General features: G+C 45.1%; 1 protein-coding gene across 6 annotated transcripts in view; it reads left to right on the top strand.

The window, feature by feature from the left end:
* Positions 1-24,201, top strand: part of LOC131212735 (sodium/potassium-transporting ATPase subunit alpha) — a 56,991-nt gene that overhangs the window by 28,864 nt on the left and 3,926 nt on the right. For 2 of the 6 annotated variants that reach the window (XM_058206721.1, XM_058206720.1), the window contains exons 2-7: positions 13,027-13,152; positions 13,629-13,895; positions 13,968-14,153; positions 14,937-16,532; positions 16,603-16,818; positions 18,215-18,309. In XM_058206721.1, the coding sequence (XP_058062704.1) occupies positions 13,039-13,152; positions 13,629-13,895; positions 13,968-14,153; positions 14,937-16,532; positions 16,603-16,818; positions 18,215-18,309 (2,474 nt within the window). In that variant the 5' untranslated portion in view covers positions 13,027-13,038. Of the gene's footprint in view, positions 1-10,280; positions 10,362-13,026; positions 13,153-13,628; positions 13,896-13,967; positions 14,154-14,936; positions 16,533-16,602; positions 16,819-17,323; positions 17,419-18,214; positions 18,310-19,716; positions 19,812-21,751; positions 21,847-24,201 lie in introns of all 6 variants that reach the window. The other 4 variants (XM_058206719.1, XM_058206717.1, XM_058206718.1 and 1 more) reach the window with 4 other exon arrangements.

Here is a 24,201-nt window from a genome sequence, read left to right on the forward strand (position 1 = left end):
TTTGAAAGAACCCCCCACCACCACTCTATAATGTAAGGGGTTTCGTAATCTCCTTCGTACCACCTCGTGCTGTATGTGTGCTACTGTCCGTGTGCATGTGTTTGAGTGTGTGGTTGAAATGATTGAGGTCCTTCGAAACCGTCGCGCGCCGCGTTACGACACCAGCGGTCGAAATTGTGACAGAGAGAGAGAGAGAGAGGGAGATTGAGAGAGAGAAGAACAGCGTGGAACACGGGAAGTCCTTGCGCGAGTCCTTATTATGAGCACAGCGCGAGCTGTAAAACGAGTGCCATTGCGCTATGCGCGCCTGTAGTCGTGGAGCAGCAATCTCCAGAGTGAGCCCTCGAGTCACTGAGTGACCGTGGTCCTGCTTGTCCTGTCCAGCCGAGGAAGGCGCCTCCCGTTCGTGGCACGGTGCGGCATTGAGAGTTTCTGCTAAGCCCAACTTTTAGCACCTTTTCGAGCCGGGTTAACATTACCAGCTGTGTGTGCGCGTGTGTCGAAAAGGGGTCACCTTCCATTGGCCGCCGCGGTGGGCGTTCTCATTCTTCTGTAACTGGATCGAATTCCCCACACGCCGCGACTCTAGACCCCCTTTTTCCCTTTTGTTTCGCAAACCCGAGGGGGGGTTGCTCAGCTGTTTTTCTGTTGAAGCCTTATGTGGCCCGAGTACTTGGAGATAATCGTTGGAACCGATGGACGATGCCAGACGATGATGTTAAAAATTAACATTCAAGGTGCGCGCAGCGCTGGCCTAAGCCGTACCACCACCAGCACTCCGGTGTATGAATTGAAGGTCAAACACACCGGGTCGATTGGGGGGAGGGAGCCCGCGCCCGAGTCTTTGGCGCTCTTGCATCGAGCGAACACCGCTCGACGGGGATTTTAAAATCCACGCATCACGCCGCCGCAGATGGACCAAAAAACACGAAAATAAAATTTCAAGAAACGAGGACAGGTGGTCTTGATGAACCAAGTTTTCGATGCTTCACTCTCTTACAGACGAGATTGTAAGTTAAAATATTTGTCTTTAGCCACCACCAACACAGAGTGCGGCACTCTCGCGCAGGGCGCAGGAAATATTTTTATTCTACGGGAAGGAAAACCGTGCTCCGCTCCGTGGAAAGCAACGCGTCGGTGTTCCGCTCGAGCCACGGAAAATGGAAGAGAGAAGGATCATCGAGAGAGAAAGAGAGCGAGAGTGTGCGAGTATTTGCCTTTGTGTGCGATCGGACATTGTAGGACCCAATTGGATAAGTAGAGAGTAAAAGTCGGCGGTCCCAAAAGTCGCGTGTGAGAAAGAACGAGAGGGAGAGAGACAGTGAGAGAGAGTGAGAATGAAAGTGAGCAGAAGTAGGCGATGAGTTCCTCTCGTCGCACGCGAAAAACGAACATTGCGAATCGCATCGAACCAATTTTGTCACCCCACGAACCACCCACCCACCCACCACTTACGGCCACCAAAACTCACTACTGCAGCTGTCAGCACCACCACCACTGCCCGTGCGCGATGTATTACTACTACTGCGCCCTTAGCGTTAGCCATAGCCACAGCTGCTTCTGTCGGCACGACTACCGCCGGAAGGACATCCGATGTGCTGGTGTTGGTCGTCGTTGATGGAACAAACAAAGTGCCGCCGTGAATTGAAGGATTTGCTCTCATCGCTCTGGTTTATGTAAGATCTGCCTGCCGGCCGCAGGCGGCAGAGCGCAGCACCCGCAACGGCGGCGGAACCGTATGTTGTTACAATGTTAAAAAATGTTGAACCCTTTCATATCACTTCTTCTCTTCCCCCCTTGGTCTCGAGAATCGAGAAAAGGATCTTCCCAGAAAGGGTATCCAAGTCTTTAAGAGAGACCCCGTGTCCACAAGCGGCGGCTACGCTACGGTTCCCAAATCCAAAATAGAAAATCGGGCAAAAATGGAAGAAACCGACATGAACTTTGGCGCAGGTTTCATACCGCTCGTCGCGCGAGAGGAGTGCCATTGCGAAGAACGCGATCTCTTTCCCGAATGGCGGGGACGAAACAAGAAGACGAAACTCACCCTTGTCGAAAATTTATTTTTGGGTGTTATTATTAAAATAAGCGATTTTGGCGCAAACCGAGACACGATCCGGTAGCGCGCAATGGCGAAGACGACGATCGGTGTGTGGCGCGGGAGTGTCGCGCGACGACGGGTTGTCCTCGTTGCCAGACGGACGGACGGACGGGCTAGTCGACACTTTTTTCCGGTCCATGCTGATGCCCATGAACACATCTGATCTTTTACGCTGGCGTTCTGGCCTTCGAAGCACATTCCACGCGACGAGCCAGGAGCAGCGTGTCTGGTTGGCACACTAGTGTTTGTTGGCTTCCCCTGAAGGCGGGGAAGTATTGGCCGTGTTGTGCCCCGTAACAGGAAATGGGCACATACTATAGTAAGGAGCACCCGTTCTTTCGGGTTGTTGGAAAACGAGAGCCTCGTGGGTTACGCCTGTGACTTACAGAATGTGGTCGTTGATCGTTGTTGAGAGAATGAGAACGTGAGTGACGTGGGAAATCCTAGTTGACACGGATGGCACAGGTTTTCCAAGAGCTTTTCCCATGTCTTGAGAGCCGATTGTGTACGTGCTCTCTCTCTCAGTTTCTCACTCTCGTGGAAAATCTTGGACCTCGCTCGCTTTCGGAGTGACTGCTGCTGGGTAGCGTGACAAGGAAAACGCTACATTGCGCAACTGTGTTCCGATTGCTGCTCTGACGTCTGGAGGACTGGCTCTACAGACATGCCCAGCAGGAGGAAGTGCACAAAAGTGCACCACAGCTCACGCCAGACTCGATTATTGTCGCTTCGTTAGCTGCATATTTGCATCAAGATTTTCGTTAGATTGTATCGTTGAATCGTTTTCGCCCACAGACTTGTGGCGACGGTGGCGGACCGGACGCAACTTCGTCAAGTACTTTTGGCTCCAGGTTGCCTATCCTTGGCGTCCCAGTTCGGCACGAATTATTGGCGCATCCGACACGAGCCGTTAGCCAGCGGGGAATGCATAATGGTGGAAACACACAAATTGGCAAAATACGCGAAACGTTCACAATGAACGAAACAGGAACGATCGCATTGTTTTCGACACTAAAATGCATCCCGCAGAACCTCCTGCAGATAGGGAGCCCTCTTACATAACGGTTCGCATGATGTGGGATTGCACTTTCTGGTTGCCTTTGTTTGCCTAGAAGTGAATCAACAACACGTTTCTGCAGGTAACATTGCGAGCATATGAAAGTGGAAAAATCGATAGCCCGTCCAGCTCCTGTGGGGAACGTGAGCAGCCCAAGCCTAACTTCTCTTCGTGGCTCAGTTTGTTTGCCCCAAACTGGCGCGATTACGTAACGGTGGAGCAAAGAGTTTCCCTTCCTGATTCGCTGAAACACTTGCACAAATTCCAGCAAATCATTACGTTGTGGTTGCCAAGCCGTTCGATAGCAGTGTAGTTTTTGATATACTGACCACAAGCCCAAGGTCATCTATATGGAACATTACAACGTGATTTGCAATCGCGAAACTGTAAAAAAAGGCACAAAACCTGACCATTGATCATTGACCCCGCAACTTTAATTGATGCTGTCTGGTTAGCTGGTGATTCTGAGCTTTCGGTACGATCGGGCTTGATGTTTTTCGATTGAATTGTTAGTTCCGTTCAATTGATGACCGTTTGTCGCTGGACACTGGAAACAGAACGGGGAGGGTGTTGGCCAACACAAACCACCAACACGGGTGTTATGCAATTTGTGCCATTTTTGCACGGATCCCCAACCCAGCATCATCCATGAGTGGTATGTGTGCGCCGCTGGTTCCGACTTGTTCCTTGTAGATTGTTTACGGTGACCTCGGCAAATGTCACCGAACAGCGCACAGAATGCTACGCTGTTTAGTTGACCGATGTGTTGGGCCTCACCGTGGAGTTGTGTGCAAAAACGCAGCTGCTGTGTTGTACATGTGTGAATATAAACGCCCGTCAGGCGTGGGTCGTAAAAAACACGCATAAACGTCGTCCATTCACTGCGCGAACTGCGCCGATTCATAGCCGAAGCATATAAATCAATCAAAAGCATCGCTTACAACTGGGCCACCCTGTGGAACGGTTGTGATTGGTTGCTATTAAACTGCCTCGGTGCGGTGTGGTCAGAGACATTGATTTGTATTGTCAGGGGCAAATGCCACAAACGAATGGCGGGAGCTGTGCGCTGTAGCGGTCTGCCAGTTAATGCCTGCGATGACCGGACGATCTGCATCCCCCCACATTGGAGACCTGGCCGAGAGGGAGGGTGCACATGCTCGATCTCCCGTGGCCGTGATGATGCCCCCGGGCTAGGTAATGCTCGACGCCGCTCCACGAACCGAAGTCCGATTTTGGAGGACACGCCGGACGCGCATGTTTCGTTGATGTAGCTGGATCGCTGGAAGTGAGATGCAAAACAGCTCAGTTCCTCCATCGCCAACTGCCAAGTCCTAACTCGTGTTTAGGTTTTTACGAAAGGTTTACATTGAAATCGCTGATGTGCATTTCCAACAGGGATCGACTTCAAAGACCTGGACCTGGACGACGTAAGCTGTACATGTACCGATGACCATGACATCGATGGATACACTTTCTTTTCCTCTTCGCCAGCTCCACACGCCAGATCCGTCAGTTTTAGAGAACCAACTTCATTAGTAAGTCACCTCGGCGCGTGTCCGTAACCGATCACCGCTGGAATGTATCGCGGCAGGGGTCTAGTTGTGCTCGTCCATTGCCACTAATCGGGCACACCTTGCCTTCAGCTGTGTAGACACACTGGCAACTACATGAAACCGCTACACACTCTATGCTGGCTCTTCTTTCGCCAACACACGAACGGACTCTCGCTCTGGTTTCGAGATAATGTGTCGATTCGCACTTTGCGACCTGATCTTGATCGGAACTTGATCGACACGTTGCAAGGCAGGGGTTGGGGCCCGTTTGCCTTGCTCTCTAGAAGTTGGCCATAACGACGGATGGTGGGAGGGCAAGAACCGAAGACGGATTGTAACTAGTTTAATGAGACTAGGTGGCGGTCCTCATGTTTATTCAAATCACTTGTGTAACGCTTCATTGAGCTTACGCGGGGCGGTACTGTGCGCTTGAGAAGAGTGATTGTTGTCGCTGTGATGATAACGAATCAAACAAGAAGCGAACAAATAGGATTCGACAGAATAAGAGGGTCACCGGCGTGTAAATTTCACACATTACGTAACTATTAGTTGTTTGAGTCTCTGAGTCTGAGATAGAACCTTCAGAGGGTTTGGAATTTTATAATAGCCGTAACTAAAGTACGATGACGAGGAGGGCAATCAGTTTTAGTCGCCATCGATCGATTTGCGTAATTGATGTAACTTCACACATCGACTACAGTCGGTCTACGTGTTCGTTTTTGTGTCACGAGGTAGTCGCAGTTCCATTTCGAACTCTGGTCAGGTTTTTCAACAACACCCGTAACATCCAAACAACGCTTTGGGTGGAAGGCTGTGGCGCTTTTTATGTGGACCAATAGGCACGTACCTGCACGAGAGCCAGTGGCTATCGCCCCGTGGCTTATCATATTTTACTTGTCACGTCTGAAGGTATTTAATGCGCCCTCGGCTCGGAGCACTTTGCGCGCTGCTCAGACCTGACAGATGCAAATATCCCGTCGTTATCCGTGTGACTTTGAAGGGAAAGATAATCGACGACAGTAAGGCTCTGGACCACGAAGAGTGGCAAAGGGTGGGTTGTTGGAACGGTAAGGTGCAAATCGTGCGATCTTACCCCTGGAGCTGGAGTCGAACGGCACTGGTCTGGCCTATCGTCTCATTGCCAGCGGCAAAGTGTTCAAATATTGACACACTTCACGCTAATGGCTTCTTTCTGATTCGTAAGCACCCCGGGCAACCGGGAACGGATATCCGCGGTGTCCGTTTTGAGGTGGAGGAAGTGCCCTTGGCCCATCAACATTCGGCTCCCGTTGGTATTCGTTTGCTATCTGATTTCGATTGAAACCAACGCTCCACAATACACAATCCGTGAACATTTTCGTATTGCACGACTAACATCGACTAGGCAAACGACAAGCTCTCTCGGTTATCCCTTGGAATCGTCGAGCGACCGCAGCCCGTATCGTTTTTCTCCAGTTTGTCCCACACGCGTAGAAACTCTCGTTTTTGCATGCACAGCCTTTTTTAGAGGCAGTGTCCCCAAGTGTTCCCTGTTAACCGTCGTTCTTAAGTATTAGATTACTAAGATAATGCACGTTTGCTGTGTGTTGCTTTTTAGAACTACCGGAACCAGGGCAGACATTAGAGTTGTGCGGAGAGACACTCTACCAGTGGCATCGCCAACAAAATCATTCTCTCGAAGACAAGCTTCCGGTGAGATTTCTGGCTTCTGAACCACAACGGTTGCACCGATTGGTCAGCTAGAAACAGTGAATGAGCTGCTTGGTTGATAGAATGAGTTGCGTTTTTTGTTTTAAACAAACAATTAAACTAATTTTCGTCTTCTTCTCCGACAACAACCGCCAAGCGGTCAGCGTCATGCCACAGAGACATGTTAATCTTCTGTTACTTGCTATAATGATGAGGTTTTTACGGCCTCGCCAACACCCCCTTGTCGACGGAGGGGTTGATAGAGCCGTTGATAGTTGATAAAGTTAAACGAACTTTATTCGTCATTATTGCCGGGCGTAGATCGAGGAAGCACTTTCGTAGATCAATCTTTCCACCACCGACCGTGCCCTTCTAATCAGCTCCGTTCGAGTGTCATAAAAAAGATTGAAAAACGTTGTTTCGCCGGTCTGATGATGCTCGAAAGTGAGGACCTAATGTTTATAGTGAAGGCCGGAGACGTATAGCAGTCGCGCCCTGCGGTGAATCCGTGGTGTAGTTCCGCCGTGCATAAATAAACAAACGATTGACGATCGGAGAACAGCACCGTCAGCGGCTTGCGGGTTTCTTTTTCTTCACAACCATTTATTTTATTATTTCACTCTCGATGCTGATGAAGCGCCTACAATAGTCTGTGTGCCTGAAGCCATACGAAACCCTGACAGGCGCAACATTTCACATAAGTAGCCGCCTGCGCGAAGAACGCTTAACGACCAGCAATCGATCTGCTGGTCGGTGTTGTTGGGTGATTACCGGTTTTCGATTTTGGCTGGTTTTATTTAATACTTTTCCGCGAAACAGACACACTGTTGAACGTTTCAATTCCTCTAAGGCGTTTTAATCGCTCACGTTTGCCAGTAGACGTTGCTTTGCGGAACACGCAGAGGCGGCAGGTGCTTGCGGGGAGTGAAAATAAAAACATAGCCAATGTAAATAATCAGCCAGGAAATTTTGTTGGACACCAACGGAGTAGACGCGCGCCCGCGGAGATTGATCGATGAAAGGCGTGCTTTTTTTTGTCAGTCCTTAGGCACGAACACACGCCCGGCCAGTAGTGTAGTGACTCAAAATGAAGTGAATGGATGGCTTTGAAGGCAACCCAGACGCAGCACAGCGCAGAGCTACCAGGAAATGTAAACAGAAAGAGCACCCTTGCGAAATCATCATCCGCGCGCGCAGTCCAAGAGATCAGCTCTCAAGTCGTGTGTGCCGAGGACCGATCGCGCTTGGTGATAGCGCCCTGCGCCCTGGCTGGCTGGCCCGACGAGTGAATTTGTATACAAAATCAAAACAGACACCAAGCCCAAGGGGTGGGAAACATCCTCAACGGAGCCGCCGAGCTGAGCTTGACTAAGTCTGTACGCGCTTATCAGGCCACGCGGCAGACTCACGGGATGTGCTTGACACATGCACACGCTATATTTCAAGTCCGGGACAGTGGCGCGAATATTGTGTTTGCATCATAAATTCTGCGCTGCTCACCAGCCTTTCGAAACGGTGCACCCGGGCAAGGTTAATGCTCTGTACACTGCCAAAAGTGAACTTTTGTCCCGGTTCAGTATCCAGGACATGGTGCACTGACAGACTGGAACTGGATTTTGCGCCACCATGTTGACTGGTTGCCGCCGTGTCGCGTTGCTAACACTACTCCCTTCCCGCCAAAAGGCCGGATTGCTTGTCTCAGATGCTCTTGCTGTCCCGTGCTTCCCAACACACGTCACCAGCGCAACTCAGCGTGAGTTTTTTAAGGATGCCAAATGAGAGCTACCGGGCGCCTCCATTGGTGGAAATTGATGAATGTCTGCGTTCATTACCAGCCTGTGTCGCGGGTCGGCCGGCAAGTTTTGACTGAATCTGTTTATTATTAGAAGAAAAATGACAACACCTATGCGCGGCAGTTTTTCTAAGAAAATGTTTGGCACCTGGCCAGTCGGCCTTCACATATGAAAAGTGGTGTTTGGGGCGCTTTTTTTTGTGCCCCGTTTCAGGTTGTCCGTCTTGTTTCTGGTAGTGTCGTTACTGTCGTATCTAACTCTCTCGTGCTCTCGCTTAATTTTTTCGGACGGCATAAGGGATTGCGGAGAGGAACGCTTGCGCTTGCTTTACGCGGATCTCTCCCCGTTATCTCGCGGTCAAGCAACAAAATGGATTGTTTGACAGGGCTAGGGTGTTTTTGGCTGTGGCAGTAGATCAATCAGCAAAACCCCAAACCGCGAACCGTATGCTCCGGTATGAAAATGGTAAGGCATTGACCTTAAACTCAATATTGCCAATGTTCGCCGTACGTGGCCCATAGTGACATTTTCAATTTCTTGTTCGCCTGACCAAAGCGACAAGTGTTGAAGTGTGTGGTTATGTCACAGCGGTTTAGCGGCCTGACATAGATTAATTATGAACAAATCGTGATTTTTACCGTTCAAGTGCCGAATGGTCCACCGATGATGACATTACACGTTACGTAACAATGAGAATATTACGTACGGAAATAAACCCTTTTTCTGTTGGAGCACACCAATACCAGTGCCGGCGATGATCGACATCGCGATGGAGTTGTGTTTGGAAAAAACTAGCTTCACTCACGGAAAAAAGATGCTCGCCAGACTGTTTCTTCTTGCCGCGAACAGCGCGGAAGACAGCTGCGCGATGTTCCAGATTTCCCTCTGCTCCTCACCGGTTTTTTCCCGTTCGAAAGGTCATCCAGCCAGCAAACATCCAGGCGGATAGCATAACGGGCACGTTTTGCATAACTTCCCGCAACCCGGAGTGAATGCAGCACTTTGATCGAAGCGACGAGTAGTGGAAAATGGCGAGAACGCTTGAACTGATCGAAAATTTTCTCCCGATTATATAATATGAAAATCTTGACTGCGCATGTCCTCTCGCACGACGACGCTTGGTTCTTGGTCGTCCACTGAGCTAGGAAACGAGGGCTGGCAGAGCAAAAAGGCAATGGTTCTCTTTGGTGGGGCGCTAGGGTTTGCTCAATTTTGCGGGTGGCTCTCCGGGGTGAATGTGGGGCAAATGCGGCCCCACGCCGCCGCCTCGCTGGCACCGCTGTTTAGCCTTCCGTCGCAACACTTCTGGTGGGTTTTTGTGTTTGCTCAAATTGAGCTTTTTAGAAGCGGTCCAACAATGGGCGCCACACCTCACTTTCCGAACCGTACCGGTTGTTACGAGCGTTCCAGAAAAATGTGTTTTATCGTTCCACTCAATTTAATTTTGCGTAACATTGAGCGAAAACAATGCCCAACGGATGTGTTTATGAAGCCATACTCGTGTATTTTATTCACCTAAACGGGGGTCCAAATTTGTTGGTGCGGTTCGCTTTGATGTGCATTGCTATGTTATATCATTTCAGATCTCACTATCTGCTGCTGTGAAAGGCTCTCCGATTGCGAATGGTTTGTGCATGTTTGCTATTTGGTTTTATTTTCAAGACGTTTTATCTAATGCTAATAATTGTTTTATTTCTGTGTTTGTTTTCATGTTTTTTCGTTTCTTCCATACGTCCTGTAATCCCCTTTATACCTTTTCCCCTTTTATTTTTGCTGTGTTGTGCATTGTCCCCGTAATCGTCAATGGTTTTGTGCCTGTCATATGTACGCTGAACGCATTTTGCTGTTACTTTTGATCTTTCGGTTTGCAAACGAATGTGTCACACCGAATCATATCATTCAATCATTGACTCCACCGTACGGTGCTTTCGCCAAACTTCGCGTGAACGCAATGTCCACAATCCATCCAAAACGTCCCTTTCGGACTGGATGTATGTTACCGAAACAAATCTATTTCTACATATACACACGACGAAACCTGCATACGAACGCGCACGAACACATTGATCACATCACCATCACCTCAGACCGGTAGGAGGGATTCGTACCGCGTGGCCACGGTGGCCCCGGTTAAGGATGACAACAGAACAGCCGATGGTCAGTTCAAGGTAGTATTCGTTTTTTTTATTGGTTTTCATTTGTTTCATATATCACAACACGTGGCTTTACTATCTTAGACATTCGATGGATGGTTGTACAATAACTGCTAGACCTAGAACTAATCACGTAACCGGTATTTATTTTTTTGGACAATTAACATTGTAACACACTTTGCGCTAGAAGAAATACCACTTAACGTTGTTACAACATTTGCCTTGTTTTTAGACGTTTCGCATTAAAACCTGCATTACGATGCCACATTCCAATGGACCGTGAGTGGACCGGTCCAGTGGTGTTTGCCAAAACTGCAAACGATACACCAAGAAAATGTCGCGCTTGGCAGGTTGCCCAACATTCTAAATTCTGTTTGCAATACAACGCGCTCACGTTGGAGGGCTCCCACTGGTTCTGCATTCTGCCGAAGAAGAGCACCGGTCTCTGCTCGTTTTGATCCGTCACATATCAATAAGATTAACTTATGATGAACTAAGATTAATAACATGAACATGAATCCTGCCCTACAATCCTGTACAAGAGAATTAAATATTCTGAGCCAAGTCAAAACTCAAGTTAAGCTTTGGCCTCTATTTTATTTCTGCGCAAAGTGTGTTAATCATAGATGGTTAGAATCAGATTTTACAGGTATTCGTTTCAAACTCTCTATCAATGAGTGTTACCACTTATAACCAACGTAACTGGGGTATTTTGTTTGACTCACTCAAATGACAGGTTTTAAAAACTTCATATAACGATGACCACGACTTGTAAGAATGAATCCAGTAGATTAGTCGTCAACCGCCAGTCTCCTACATTTACTGTTTCATGCTCGTTCATGCCTTGTTGCGTTAATGTTCGTTTGTCATTGCTTATTTCACTATCGGAAGGAATACTCGGTACGACAGCGGAAGGTACGATAGTTGTAACAATTTTACCTAATGTATATGATAAATATATTTCGTAACATAAATATAATTTTATTTACCGTTATTGTCATGCATAATATCTACTGAAATCTACTGAATATCTACTGAAAATCTTACCACGGAACGGGTTGTTTACTCATTTAAGGGATGGTGAAACTTCTTTCTGTTGTGGGGGGTCTTGTTCGTTAGTCTTGCTGCCGTGTCGTCGATGTCAGCCCCGTTCAGCCCTATCTTAATTACAATAACAAACTAATAATAACACGTCACATTACTGGCCGGTCTGTTTGCGGAGAACGGTTGACGGTTTGTCTTTTCATTGTCACTGTTACCTGCGTGTGGCACAGAGTGGACTGTAGTTCCAGGTCCGATTACAAGACTTGCATTTGTTTTCGTTGAGTGTAAACTAGGGCTGTATAAAAGTCTCTAAAATCCTTGAACTAAGTTGAAACGAACGCGATGCAGTAAGGAAGTGGATCGATGAAGCGCAACGATGATGATGCGCCACCTTATGACACAGAAAACAGCCCTACAGTACCGCCTTCGATGGGCAAACTTAAACTGGACCTTGCTAACTAACTACCAACCAACTATCCATTAACTACCAATATCCGAGTACACTCGGCTGATGTATCGTTTGCATGTGTTTGTCTCACCCCTGCACTGTACCGTAGTTTTTTTTTCTTATTTGCTTTATGACCCCAATACCCGTCGCGGACATTGATCGAGTTGCGTAACGTTCCATTTCTACCGGATCCTTGGAGAGCCATTTGTGTACTCATCAGGCGAGTGGCTCTGAAAACGCGTTGTGCTACATGTACCTGTGGTATAACGTCATTGTCCCATCGCACCCCAATAAAAGGTTACCACTAGGGTGGGATGTAACCCGGCGCCCACCCATCCGGACATAACGTTGTTCCCGCACTCTCGCTGTTCCGACTGTCGTGTGTGAAACACGAACGGATGTAGTGTTCGCACTCTGCTGCATTCCACCAATCATCGGTCTCATCATAAACATGCGATTATATTTTTGTTGAAGTCCAAGGTGTCGCCGTAAATAGCAAAATCGGGACACTTCTTGCAACACCTATGGATTTGCGATATGGTGAGATACTCGACACCCCTTTTTCCTCGTGAATGACGTCAAACGTGTGTTGTCGATCGAAGCAGCGGCAACCGCTTCGTCCCCACGCATTCCGAGCCCGTAAATAATCGCTCTTCTTCGAACAAGTTTTTCTCACGTTGAACTACGCAGCTCGAGGGATTTGCGGGACGGCGAGAGGACTACCTTGAAATAGTTAGTGAGATTTTCTTCACCCGTGTGCCGATGGTTAACTAATCCCGGCGGCTGCAGGGTAGCAGTGATATCAGCGGTGGCGGTTAATTGAGTTTGGTTACAAATTCTGGTCCCTCTTCATCGTAACTTACGCATGTCGGCGCCCATGCTTCTCTATCCATCATTTCTGTATCATCGATATCTTATCGTGGTGCGCAAAGTCATTCGGGAAGAATTATCGCGTGGTAATGGATGGACGGTGTTGCAGTGGACGGCGATTCAACGCAGCGCATCGTTCCGTGCTGCTGTCAGTCGAAGGGTGACGTTCGATTGTGAAAGGACGAGCTTCACGCCTGAAGGCCCAGGCAGCCGGAACACCTCGAGCGGCAGTGTCTGGCCTGTGCTCTAATTGTTCGTATTCCTTTACTTCTTCCATTCCATTGCTACTTCGTACGCCGGACTGGTTGTGTTCAACAGTCAAGACGCAAAATGCCGCCAAAGAAGAAAACCGATTTAGACGATTTGAAGCAGGAGTTGGATATTGATTATCATAAGATCACACCGGAGGAACTGTACCAGCGACTTCAGACACACCCGGAAAATGTAAGTATCACAGGAACTGAAGATTCCATTTTATATACGATTGTTGAAACTGAAGAAGAATGTAACTCTGAAGAGTGAAACATAATCAAAGCCGTTCCATCATAGTTTCACAGTGATGGGCATCTCTTCATTTTGCCTTGAAACTATCTATCGGCAAGTGCTGTTGTCAAGCCGAGTACTAATCGATCGCACTCATATCTGCCGAAATAAAAACAGCTGACTCGCCCACTGATAATGGCATAAGTCAGTTTTACCTGGTTAAAGCTAGTAATTAAGGTTTACAACAAGCAATAAGCGGAAATACGCTGCTCTCGGAAGTAAGAAACTTGTGAAAGATAGGTGTCACGTTCACAGACCGGAGATATCGTAGGTGATAACAGTGTTCTTGATAAGAAAAATATACAAAACCCATTAGTGACGACAGAAGCTGTTACTGACAAATTAATTTGCAAACATTTTATCCTTCCATTGCGCAGGGTCTCAGTCATGCGAAAGCCAAGGAGAATCTAGAACGAGATGGACCAAACGCCCTGACCCCTCCAAAACAGACGCCCGAATGGGTGAAGTTCTGCAAGAATCTCTTCGGCGGTTTCGCTCTGCTGCTGTGGATCGGTGCCATTTTGTGTTTCATCGCTTACGGTATTCAGGCCAGTACCGTCGAGGAACCGGCCGATGATAATCTGTATCTCGGTATCGTGCTGGCCGCTGTCGTGATAGTGACCGGTATTTTCTCATACTATCAGGTAAGCACACTTCAACAACACGCAACCGCTGTCAACCGTTGCTAATTCTGTACTTCTGTTACCGCCTTGTAGGAATCGAAAAGTTCAAAGATTATGGAATCGTTCAAGAACATGGTCCCTCAGTTTGCTACCGTTCTGCGAGAGGGTGAAAAGCTGACGCTGCGCGCTGAGGATCTGGTCATCGGTGACGTGGTTGAGGTTAAGTTCGGCGATAGGATACCGGCAGATGTTCGTATCATCGAAGCGCGGAACTTCAAGGTAATATAACAGCGATCATGCGTTGTTAGCATATGGTGTCCCATTGTAGGTTTCTAATTTAGTTCCTTTGAAATGAACCCTCTTTGTGAGTGCGGCAGTTTCGCCATTGCGTATGCAGAGCAATACATTAATTTTATGTGCTTCGGAGTGATTCAAGCCAAACTCAGCGTCACGTTGTCCGTTCAAGGGAGCGAGGGGGTAGGTCCTCTAGTTGATGTGTGCTATGTACCAAAGGCATTGTGTATGACAACGGGACAAGTAGTGGTGCAGATGTCCGTTGGTATGATTCGTTTTGATTGGTTTTGCGGCGCGGCACGACTCTGTCGACGCAATCCTCTAGCTAAAATGTTTCCCCTGGCTAATGTCCCATTACTTCCCGCGTGTTCAACGTTCCACTGACCCTTACAGCGGTAGGAGATGAGCGCTTGATTGTGCAATCAGCAACCGGTGGGAATCATGTCTGTACATAGTCGATTTACCAATGAGTGTTCGGCCCTTTTTTGCAAGCCACGCTGTTGTGGCAAACGAATTGTCCATCGTGACAACAAATTAACATGCCAAACATTTTCTCTCGACTATGATTTGATATTGAACTACACCGTATTCTGCTACGATATCCAAGCCACATGTCGGAACCTTTTATTGTAGCATAAACACATTTTTGATTGGATAAAAACATTTAAAATATGAGGGTTTTTAGTTTTTGAGTTCCTACAACGTTCTAATTCAGTTTATGGATGTAACAAACACTATTTTGTTCTTGTTTTGCGCCCGGCTTCGTAGGTCGACAACTCTTCGCTGACTGGTGAATCGGAGCCGCAGTCCCGTGGACCCGATTTTACCCACGAGAACCCGCTGGAAACCAAGAACTTGGCTTTCTTCTCGACCAATGCCGTGGAAGGTACTGCGAAGGGCGTTGTTATCAGCTGTGGTGATTATACCGTGATGGGCCGCATTGCTGGATTGGCTTCCGGTCTGGACACTGGCGAGACTCCGATCGCTAAGGAAATTCACCATTTCATCCACCTGATTACGGGTGTCGCTGTGTTCCTCGGTGTTACTTTCTTCGTCATTGCCTTCATTCTCGGGTACCACTGGCTAGATGCCGTGATTTTCCTGATCGGTATCATCGTCGCCAACGTACCGGAGGGTCTGCTGGCCACGGTCACTGTGTGTCTGACGCTGACAGCCAAGCGTATGGCTTCGAAGAACTGTCTGGTGAAGAACTTGGAGGCCGTCGAAACACTCGGATCCACCTCGACTATCTGCTCGGATAAGACCGGAACCCTGACACAGAACCGTATGACAGTCGCTCACATGTGGTTCGACAATCAGATCATTGAAGCCGATACCACGGAGGACCAGAGTGGTGTGCAGTACGATCGTACCAGCCCTGGTTTCAAGGCATTGTCCCGCATCGCTTCGCTGTGCAACCGCGCCGAGTTCAAGGGTGGCCAGGATGGTGTGCCGATTCTGAAAAAGGAGGTTAGCGGTGATGCTTCTGAAGCTGCACTGCTCAAGTGCATGGAACTGGCTCTCGGTGATATAATGAGCATCCGCAAGCGCAACAAGAAGGTATGCGAAATCCCGTTCAACTCGACCAACAAGTACCAGGTATCGATCCACGAAACGGAAGATCCTAGCGATCCGCGCTATCTGCTGGTAATGAAGGGTGCCCCGGAGCGTATTCTGGAGCGCTGCTCGACGATCTTCATCAACGGCAAAGAGAAACTGATGGACGAAGAGATGAAGGAAGCGTTCAACAATGCGTACCTAGAGCTTGGAGGTCTTGGCGAGCGTGTCCTCGGTTTCTGCGATTTCCAACTGCCCTCGGACAAATACCCGGTCGGTTTTAAGTTCAACTCCGATGAAGTCAACTTCCAAGTGGACAATCTGCGCTTCGTCGGTCTGATGTCGATGATTGATCCACCGCGTGCCGCTGTGCCAGACGCCGTCGCCAAGTGCCGCTCGGCCGGTATCAAGGTTATCATGGTTACCGGCGATCATCCGATCACTGCCAAGGCTATCGCCAAGTCGGTTGGTATCATTTCGGAGGGTAACGAAACGATTGAGGATATTGCGCAGCGTTTGAACATCCCCGTTTCGGAGGTTAATCCACGCGAGGCGAAGGCTGCCGTTGTGCACGGTTCGGAGTTGCGTGATCTGTCTTCTGATCAAATGGATGAAATTTTGCGTTATCACACCGAAATTGTGTTCGCCCGTACTTCACCGCAGCAGAAGCTGATCATTGTCGAAGGTTGCCAGCGTATGGGGGCCATCGTGGCCGTAACTGGTGACGGTGTTAACGATTCACCTGCTCTAAAGAAGGCCGATATCGGTGTCGCTATGGGTATCGCCGGTTCCGATGTGTCGAAACAGGTACGTGTCTAGCTATCGATAATTTTGATAGCGGTGATAGATTAACCTTGTGGTTTTACTGCTCTCGTAGGCTGCAGACATGATTCTTCTTGATGATAACTTTGCCTCGATCGTTACCGGTGTTGAGGAGGGACGTCTGATTTTCGATAACTTGAAAAAATCGATCGCATACACACTTACGTCCAACATTCCGGAAATTTCACCCTTCCTTGCGTTCATCCTGTGCGACATTCCGTTGCCTCTTGGTACCGTTACGATTCTGTGTATCGATCTGGGAACTGATATGGTAAGTGTTTTCGATTCGACACGTAATGTTGCCCTAATTCTTCCTTCTGCTCCGGACTGAACGGTGACCGTTCGTAATAGGCGACTGCGAAGTGTTGTTGTAAGTGCTCTGTCCGTGCGAATTTTCAACGCCCAAATGAATCGTACGAACTAATGAAATTTTTTCCTCTGCCTTTACAATGAAGGTAGCAGACGTTAATAGAATATATATATTTTCAATTTTCGTCATTTTAATGAAATGTGTTTGAAGAATTCGCTTCCATACCCGTATGTGCTAGTACTTATAGATAGATCTTTGGCCACATGAGCTTTTGCAAGGTACAGAAAAATAACTTTTTTTTCATGTTTTCTTTCTGTATTTCTTATTTCCCTGACATCACGACGTCGTCGGGACGTCGGTTAAAAAACAACAATTGTACTCCTCTCAACAACTTATTGATATCTCATCTTCCACACTGCGTTTGAATCGGCGATCCAAAAATCACATGCTGTGACGTATTCGATAGGTACCGGCCATTTCTCTGGCCTACGAAGAGTCTGAGTCCGATATTATGAAACGACGTCCTCGTAATCCTTTCCAGGATAAGCTGGTGAACGAGAGGTATCGTTGGCAACTTTGAACTTCTGTTTTTTCCATTGCTGCGTTTAGGATATTTTTTAATACTTTACGTTCAATTATGGTAGTAACGAAATAGATTTAATATTGATATGATCCTCTATCAATTAGGCTATCGATGCAAGATAACGCTATTTTTCCAATTTTATCTTCTAGCGCAAAAAATGAACAACAAGCGCGAATTTCTGACCACCTTCTTTCATTTCTTCGTCACGTTTACTCTATCCACTTTCTTTTCTTTTACTCTCTATTCTACTATTGCTATAACTATTACTATCTATCTCTTTTACGTATACTATCTTTAACTTTATTGTTCGATTTAAATTGAGTTACTATCTATTAATCGATGCAAGCTAGACGATGCAATCGTCCTAAATCGCCAAGCCAGACAATTAGTAACTCTATCGCTATGGAAAAATACGCACAGTCAATAGTTTCGACTTCTAGGCATACACGAAAGTATCTAAACGACTAGCAGGTATGTCAATCAGAGAGCACTCATGAGAGTTGCACAGGTGCTCTTTAAACCTCGTTGGAAGCTTTATATTCTTCAACACGTGCGTGCTAATAATTATGTTGTAATCATACTGTGTTCAGGCCAAAGTACGGGAAATTATGGTTTCCGTTACACATTGCCTACACGGCGATATTATGGAGATTGAGAGAGAATACAATAGTATTGCAACTTTTTCAGTTTACCATTATGTCCCTTTTTTATTTTTTTATTTCGTTTTCTTACACCAAATGTCAACGATCCAAAACGAACCATCGCGTCCCGCAGGTACCTGCCATTTCGCTAGCCTACGAACACGCAGAGTCTGATATCATGAAACGACCACCACGTGATCCATTCAACGATAAACTTGTGAATGAGAGGTTATTATCCAATTTTCATTTCTCCTAATTCTGTAAATTTGGGGTTTTCATTTTAATTTCATAACATATTGGCTTAAAATAAGAATACTATTATTTAAATTATGGAAACTTACAAATACTATTAAAACCTGAAACCAACCAACTGACCAACTGAAACCAACAAAGTATGCAAAAATGCAATAATATGCACGAAAACTTCTTCTAACGAAGCTTAATCAAATGGGACTGAGTTAGCTTTCTAACAAATCAAGAGGATTTATGTTACAGTTCCGCTTTATTCGTGAATGGCAAGCGTATGAAAAAATCCTAACATTTAAGATATAAGCTAGCCTTAATTCAAATGGGACCGATTGAATATTATCAAAACTGCTGGATATACACAAACATCTAGTTTAGTTTTTCACGGACCAGAACTTTACAGTGGCAAAAGAAGTTATTTGTGTGGTGATCTGTGCACCACTGTTACACTTGTCCCTCCGGTCTAAACATAACATATACGACTCAACTACATATGGCTGTCTGTACCCATCGCAACATCCCGATTTCCATTCGCCATTGATAAGCAGCAGACTATGCTCGTATCAAGCACGTGTCTATCTTCATCTGTTTTGTCATACAATCTGCACTGTTTCGATTATCTCTTATTAATTTCTTACGATTTACAGCACAGATATTGCATTTAAAAAAGCTCAAAGATTTCTTTTGCTATTGAAATGAACAATTTGCATATTATACACGTTTTCCTACGTTTCTCTTTGGTTGTTTTTTCTTCGATATTCACTTATGGAGCAATAGAACATTACCAAGCTGTTGTGCCATGTTCCGATATGATGTGTCCATTGACAAATTTTATTTACCCTAAGTTGTTCGTTAGATTCGTCCGTACTCAAACCAAGTGAGCCAAACACAAGAACAAGCATCGCCGCTTTTTGTCCCAGCTGAAATGTAAAGGAAACGAACCACCTACTTTCTTCCATTTCCCAACAGCCATTGAATCTTATCTGCTAAGTAATCGATATTCTTTTCTTCTTTTTATCAAATGTATCTAACCATAAAAACCGAAACTCGAACGTCGCCGGTACACTAAAACCAAATCGAAACCACCGAATCGCATTCCACTCCTCCGCATTCCTTATTCCAACATCATGTCTCATTGTTGCAACTCACTGTTCTCGTACCACATCGTCCTTACGTTGCAACGTGTGTGCTTGATGATCGTCGTCATAAAAATATCCTTTTTCATGGCATCATGTGAAATTTTGAAACGCGCAATCATCAACTGGACAACAAAACCCTTCCGTGCAATTGTCTTACTGTGTCATATATGCATCTGATCCTTCATACCTTCATCACGTGTCTTGTACGCGATCGTCTGTGTGTTTGTGTACGTACGCCTCGGGCAAACAGGTTCCCGCCATTTCGCTTGCCTACGAGGAAGCCGAATCCGATATCATGAAACGCCAGCCCCGAAATCCGTTCACTGATAAATTGGTCAACGAAAGGTAATCCACACCACCGTCACTAAATTTTCCGTCTGCTTCGCGGCCACTGTATTCGAACCTTCGAGCTCGTGCAGGACGCCCGGAGATCCTTGTTTATAATTTTTTATCCTTCAGTATATACGTCTGTGTATCTACGTGATCCGTTTGTGTTGTGTAATTCGTGTTTGTTTTTTCTATCAAAGACGTATCTGGTGTTAGGGTTTGTCCGGTGCCAGTGGTGCAGTCCATCGCCGACAGATTTCTGAATTTTCTCTTTCGTATTATGTGTGTGCGTGTATGTTGTTTTCGTGTGCGCGTGTTGTTTATATCATTCTTATCCTCTTTGACTTTTTTCCTACTTCTGGTGGTGGTTTTTTGTTATGGAACATAGTTATAAAAATTGATTAGACTTTTCATTACTTGAACTTCTGTCAGGTTACGCCTTCTATTAGTCCGATTCGTGACCACAAAAAGAGTTTACTTATATATAATTTGGTTCGGTTTACGCTGTCCTATCTTCCGTTATTCTTCGTCTTCATGTCTCTCTTTGCCTTTCGTGCTGGCGCTTTTCTGGCCTCATTCACACCGTCTCCCTTTTCTCTTCTCCCTATCTTTCACTCTCTCTTCGAAATATTTTTTTTACTGAGACACTATGTCTTCGTTTCTCTGTTTGCTTGCTGTCGATTTTTTTCTATATCTTAAGTAAACACTTAGAGTCTATCCATTGATTAGAAATCTAAGGTAAGTTCAATCGCTCCCTCTTAAACGTCCTTCATGAACCCAAATCAATTCAAATCAACATGTTTTCATTCACCACTTCATGCTTGGCACACAACAGCAACGTGGGCATATTGCTCCGATGGCTCTGAATCAAATAAACACCAATCACTCGTGGACCGATCCTATTCCTCGAACCCCATACAGACCTGCTTACCCTCTCAATACACGAACAACTTCGAAACAAATATAAACTGAATGCCCAGTTTTATTAGACATCCTTCACAATAAGAAATCAAACAACTATATTGTTCGAAACATTCAGATAGTGCAAGATTATGCGCACGAACGTGAAACGTCATCATTCAAATCAGTTCACTATTGTTCCGGTCTGTCACACTCGTGTACACGAATGTATTGGCACCGTAATAACCCCCGTTTAGTCCAATAGTACCGATAGCCACGGATTTAGTAACTATGCAACCGAATTAGACTAGCCACTACGAATTACTTTTTTACTTTCCCTTCTAAACAAGGTTTAACTGTCTATGGCAAGAAAAACTACTATTAGCTCTTTCTGGTTTCTCACATACTACGTACTAAATATAACTCTGTCTATTTCTTCTTCTCTATCGTTTCGTGTATCGTTTAACAATAACGTCTTAAAGAATGCTGTTAGAATAGCTAAGACTGATGATGCCAGTTGTGTCCTGGTTCGTTTTTGGTCTTCTTTCCTCTATTGCTTCTAACTTTATTCCAATTAGCATTTACTTTCGTATGTAGAGTTTCTATTCACGGTTGGGGTGGTCTGTCATAAGAAAAGATTATGTATCTTTTACCTTTGGGAATCATTTTATAATCCTATTATTTTAAAACGACTTTATTTGAATTCAAGTTGAAAATTTGTCTCTCAACCAAACTACTTCGTTCGTGAGATTGATTCTGTATCATTCAACAAAGATATTATGATATGGTCGTGGTGTGTACTTGTACAATGTGTTTTGTGTCAAAACTTCGGTTCGGCGAGCAACAACATGTTTGATGCATTACAACAAGTCGCGAGAGCAAGTAGACAACAAATATTGAACGGTCTTCACTGTAATGGAACATACCACGGAACGCAAACAATTTATAATCATTGTTATAAAATCCATTACTATTAATTAATGTAAACGTACAATTATCAAACACCATCTACCGTCGTGTGTGCGTGCTTTTTGCGCTGTACATTACCCCATTCTCAGGTACCCGCCATTTCGCTTGCCTACGAAGCGCCAGAAAGTGACATTATGAAGCGTCGACCGAGAGATCCTTATCGTGACAACTTGGTCAACCGCAGGTCAGGATACGTTGACACGTTCTTCACCTTATACTGAATTGAACTCATCATCGTAAATGTTTATGTTCCGTACACATTGTTTTGTTTTCTGTTGATCGTTCCGTCGATTTTATGTTTCATCTGTTTTACTATCTGTTTTCTATTATAAAACTGGTGAACTCGTTGGCACACTACCGACCTAAGTAGTGACCAAATGCTTTTTATTTTCATTGTATGTTTTGTACTGTTTTGTCGAGCCAAAACAAAAACCTTGTGGTCGTCATTTGGTTTTCGATGTCCTTGTTAAGCTGCTGTTTATGCTTTCAAAGAGAAACGAAAAATTTCAAAAGCACGGCATGGTCGCGCAATGGTCGATCGTATAAAATTACCAAATAGCCGTTTTGTTCCTATCAAAGATGTCACACGTCATACATATTATTAATTGCCAAGTTTAAATTACCACTCGCTCTAGTTGTGTTGAGTGGTTGATTGAGGTGAAATGATGCTCCCAAAAGTATTTTACTGTCTGTGGTGATTCAGCTAATATCTCTCTCCTTTAAATCCATAAGTATTCTTTTCTCTCTTCTTTATATATTATCTGTAATGATCGATGTCTCCTTTAACTTGATGGAACTACACAATAATATAGATTTTGTTAGTGCCTGAACACTGAACTCCTGGTACATTGTATTGCTCGCGGCAGGAATCTTGTTCTGCAGCTCCATTGTTTGACTAGTGACCATGTTGTGACCAATTTAGACATGCGGTGATTGAAAATGCATCATGTGCTGTGTCAGCACACTCTATCTATAATTTGTGTTCTATCACAATAGAAATCTGTTCGTTTTGGAATTTTGAAAATTGTTATAGTTTTCAATTGTATAACCTTTTTTTCACAAATTTTTGTCCTTTGTGTTTCTGTATGTTTAAGTTGTTCAACACCGTGTTTGATTTTTGGGCTAATTCCGAAGATTGTCTAGCGTTTGATTGTTCACACCTTTTCAACACACTTCTAGATGTCGTGGTAGAGACGAATTCAGTAGAACGCGTTTGTTCGTTCCTTATGTTGCATCGACATTGTGGAATGGTTGCCATTATCCCATGCAATTTTTCACCCCGAGTGACACGATGTTGTTGTTTTTCTAGATAGCGTTATACACCACCGCCAAACATTATTATGAAGCAAACATTTAGAGAAACAAGCAGAAATTTCGCCCGTGACCATCCCAATATAATCGGCCACAAACACCTGCATCCGACAAAAAGCATTAAAAACATACACATGCAGTAGTTCAACAATCAAATGTGTTTTCTTGTGCTTTACATGTAAAGTGTGCTCTTTGACGAAATGTTTCAATCGTTCCAAGGCATATATTTGTTCTGTTTGTTATATATGTGTGTCTAAGTTTTTAGCATAAATTTCATAAGAACTTCAAACTGAAAGAAAATGTTCCTTAGAATGCTTCGATAATGTGCTCCAATCGGTGGTGTTCCGATAGTTTAGATATATTAGTAATTGACACCGATTTTGTTTGTTGCATTAATATTTATTGTTGTTTCGCAGCTGTTAAACTCGGCAAATACCTTGTATTTTGATTTCTTAGTTGTTCATGAGTGCTACTGCAATGTTCGAATTGAACCCGCATATCCCGCAATGCAACAACGCACAAATGAACTCATACCCTTTTAGTTTGAACATTGAAGAAACATACTGCAGCGTTATGAATTCCAATGTGTTTGAATATTTAGTGACAATAGGGAAAACATTTTCCTGCTCAATTCTGGAATCTGTAGTACAAGTAAAGTAATCAAATGAATTTCAGACAAATTGGTTAAATATTGCAGTACACACCCACACACATGAGTTATTTTAGAAAGTCAACTACGAAAGCCACGAATTTTGGTTTTCCATTTCTACATTCGACATTCCCCAGTTTGTCAGCATATAAACATTCAGTCAAATGAAATGTCCCGATTGCAATCCTTCATCCTTTCCACCAATTCTCACACTCTAAATGTGTCCAGATAAAACTGTGAGTATGTGCTATATGAAGTGCGTGCATTTGGTTTTCTTTTTCTCTACCAATACCTCTCTGTAGCACCAGCTTCTGTACTTGGCAGTGATCTATCCTCTGCCCTATAAACTATGTCACTTTTTCCATATTTTCTGTCTGACGTTCTTCTTATGTTAAACTTTGACAAGTTTTTGCTTTTTTTTTCCTGTCCTTTATGTCAACTTCTGCTTTCTGTGTGTACCATACTTTTTATCTTTAAATTTTACTCAACCGCTGTAGCAATGCATGACTAACGCTTTCCTAATGCTGGTATCCTTGCAAACTACAACTTATGTCCTACAAATGGATTGCTTGTCACATT

The sequence above is a fragment of the Anopheles bellator genome, chromosome 2 (genome assembly GCF_943735745.2).
Source record: "Anopheles bellator chromosome 2, idAnoBellAS_SP24_06.2, whole genome shotgun sequence".
NCBI classification, from domain to species: Eukaryota; Metazoa; Arthropoda; class Insecta; order Diptera; family Culicidae; genus Anopheles; species Anopheles bellator.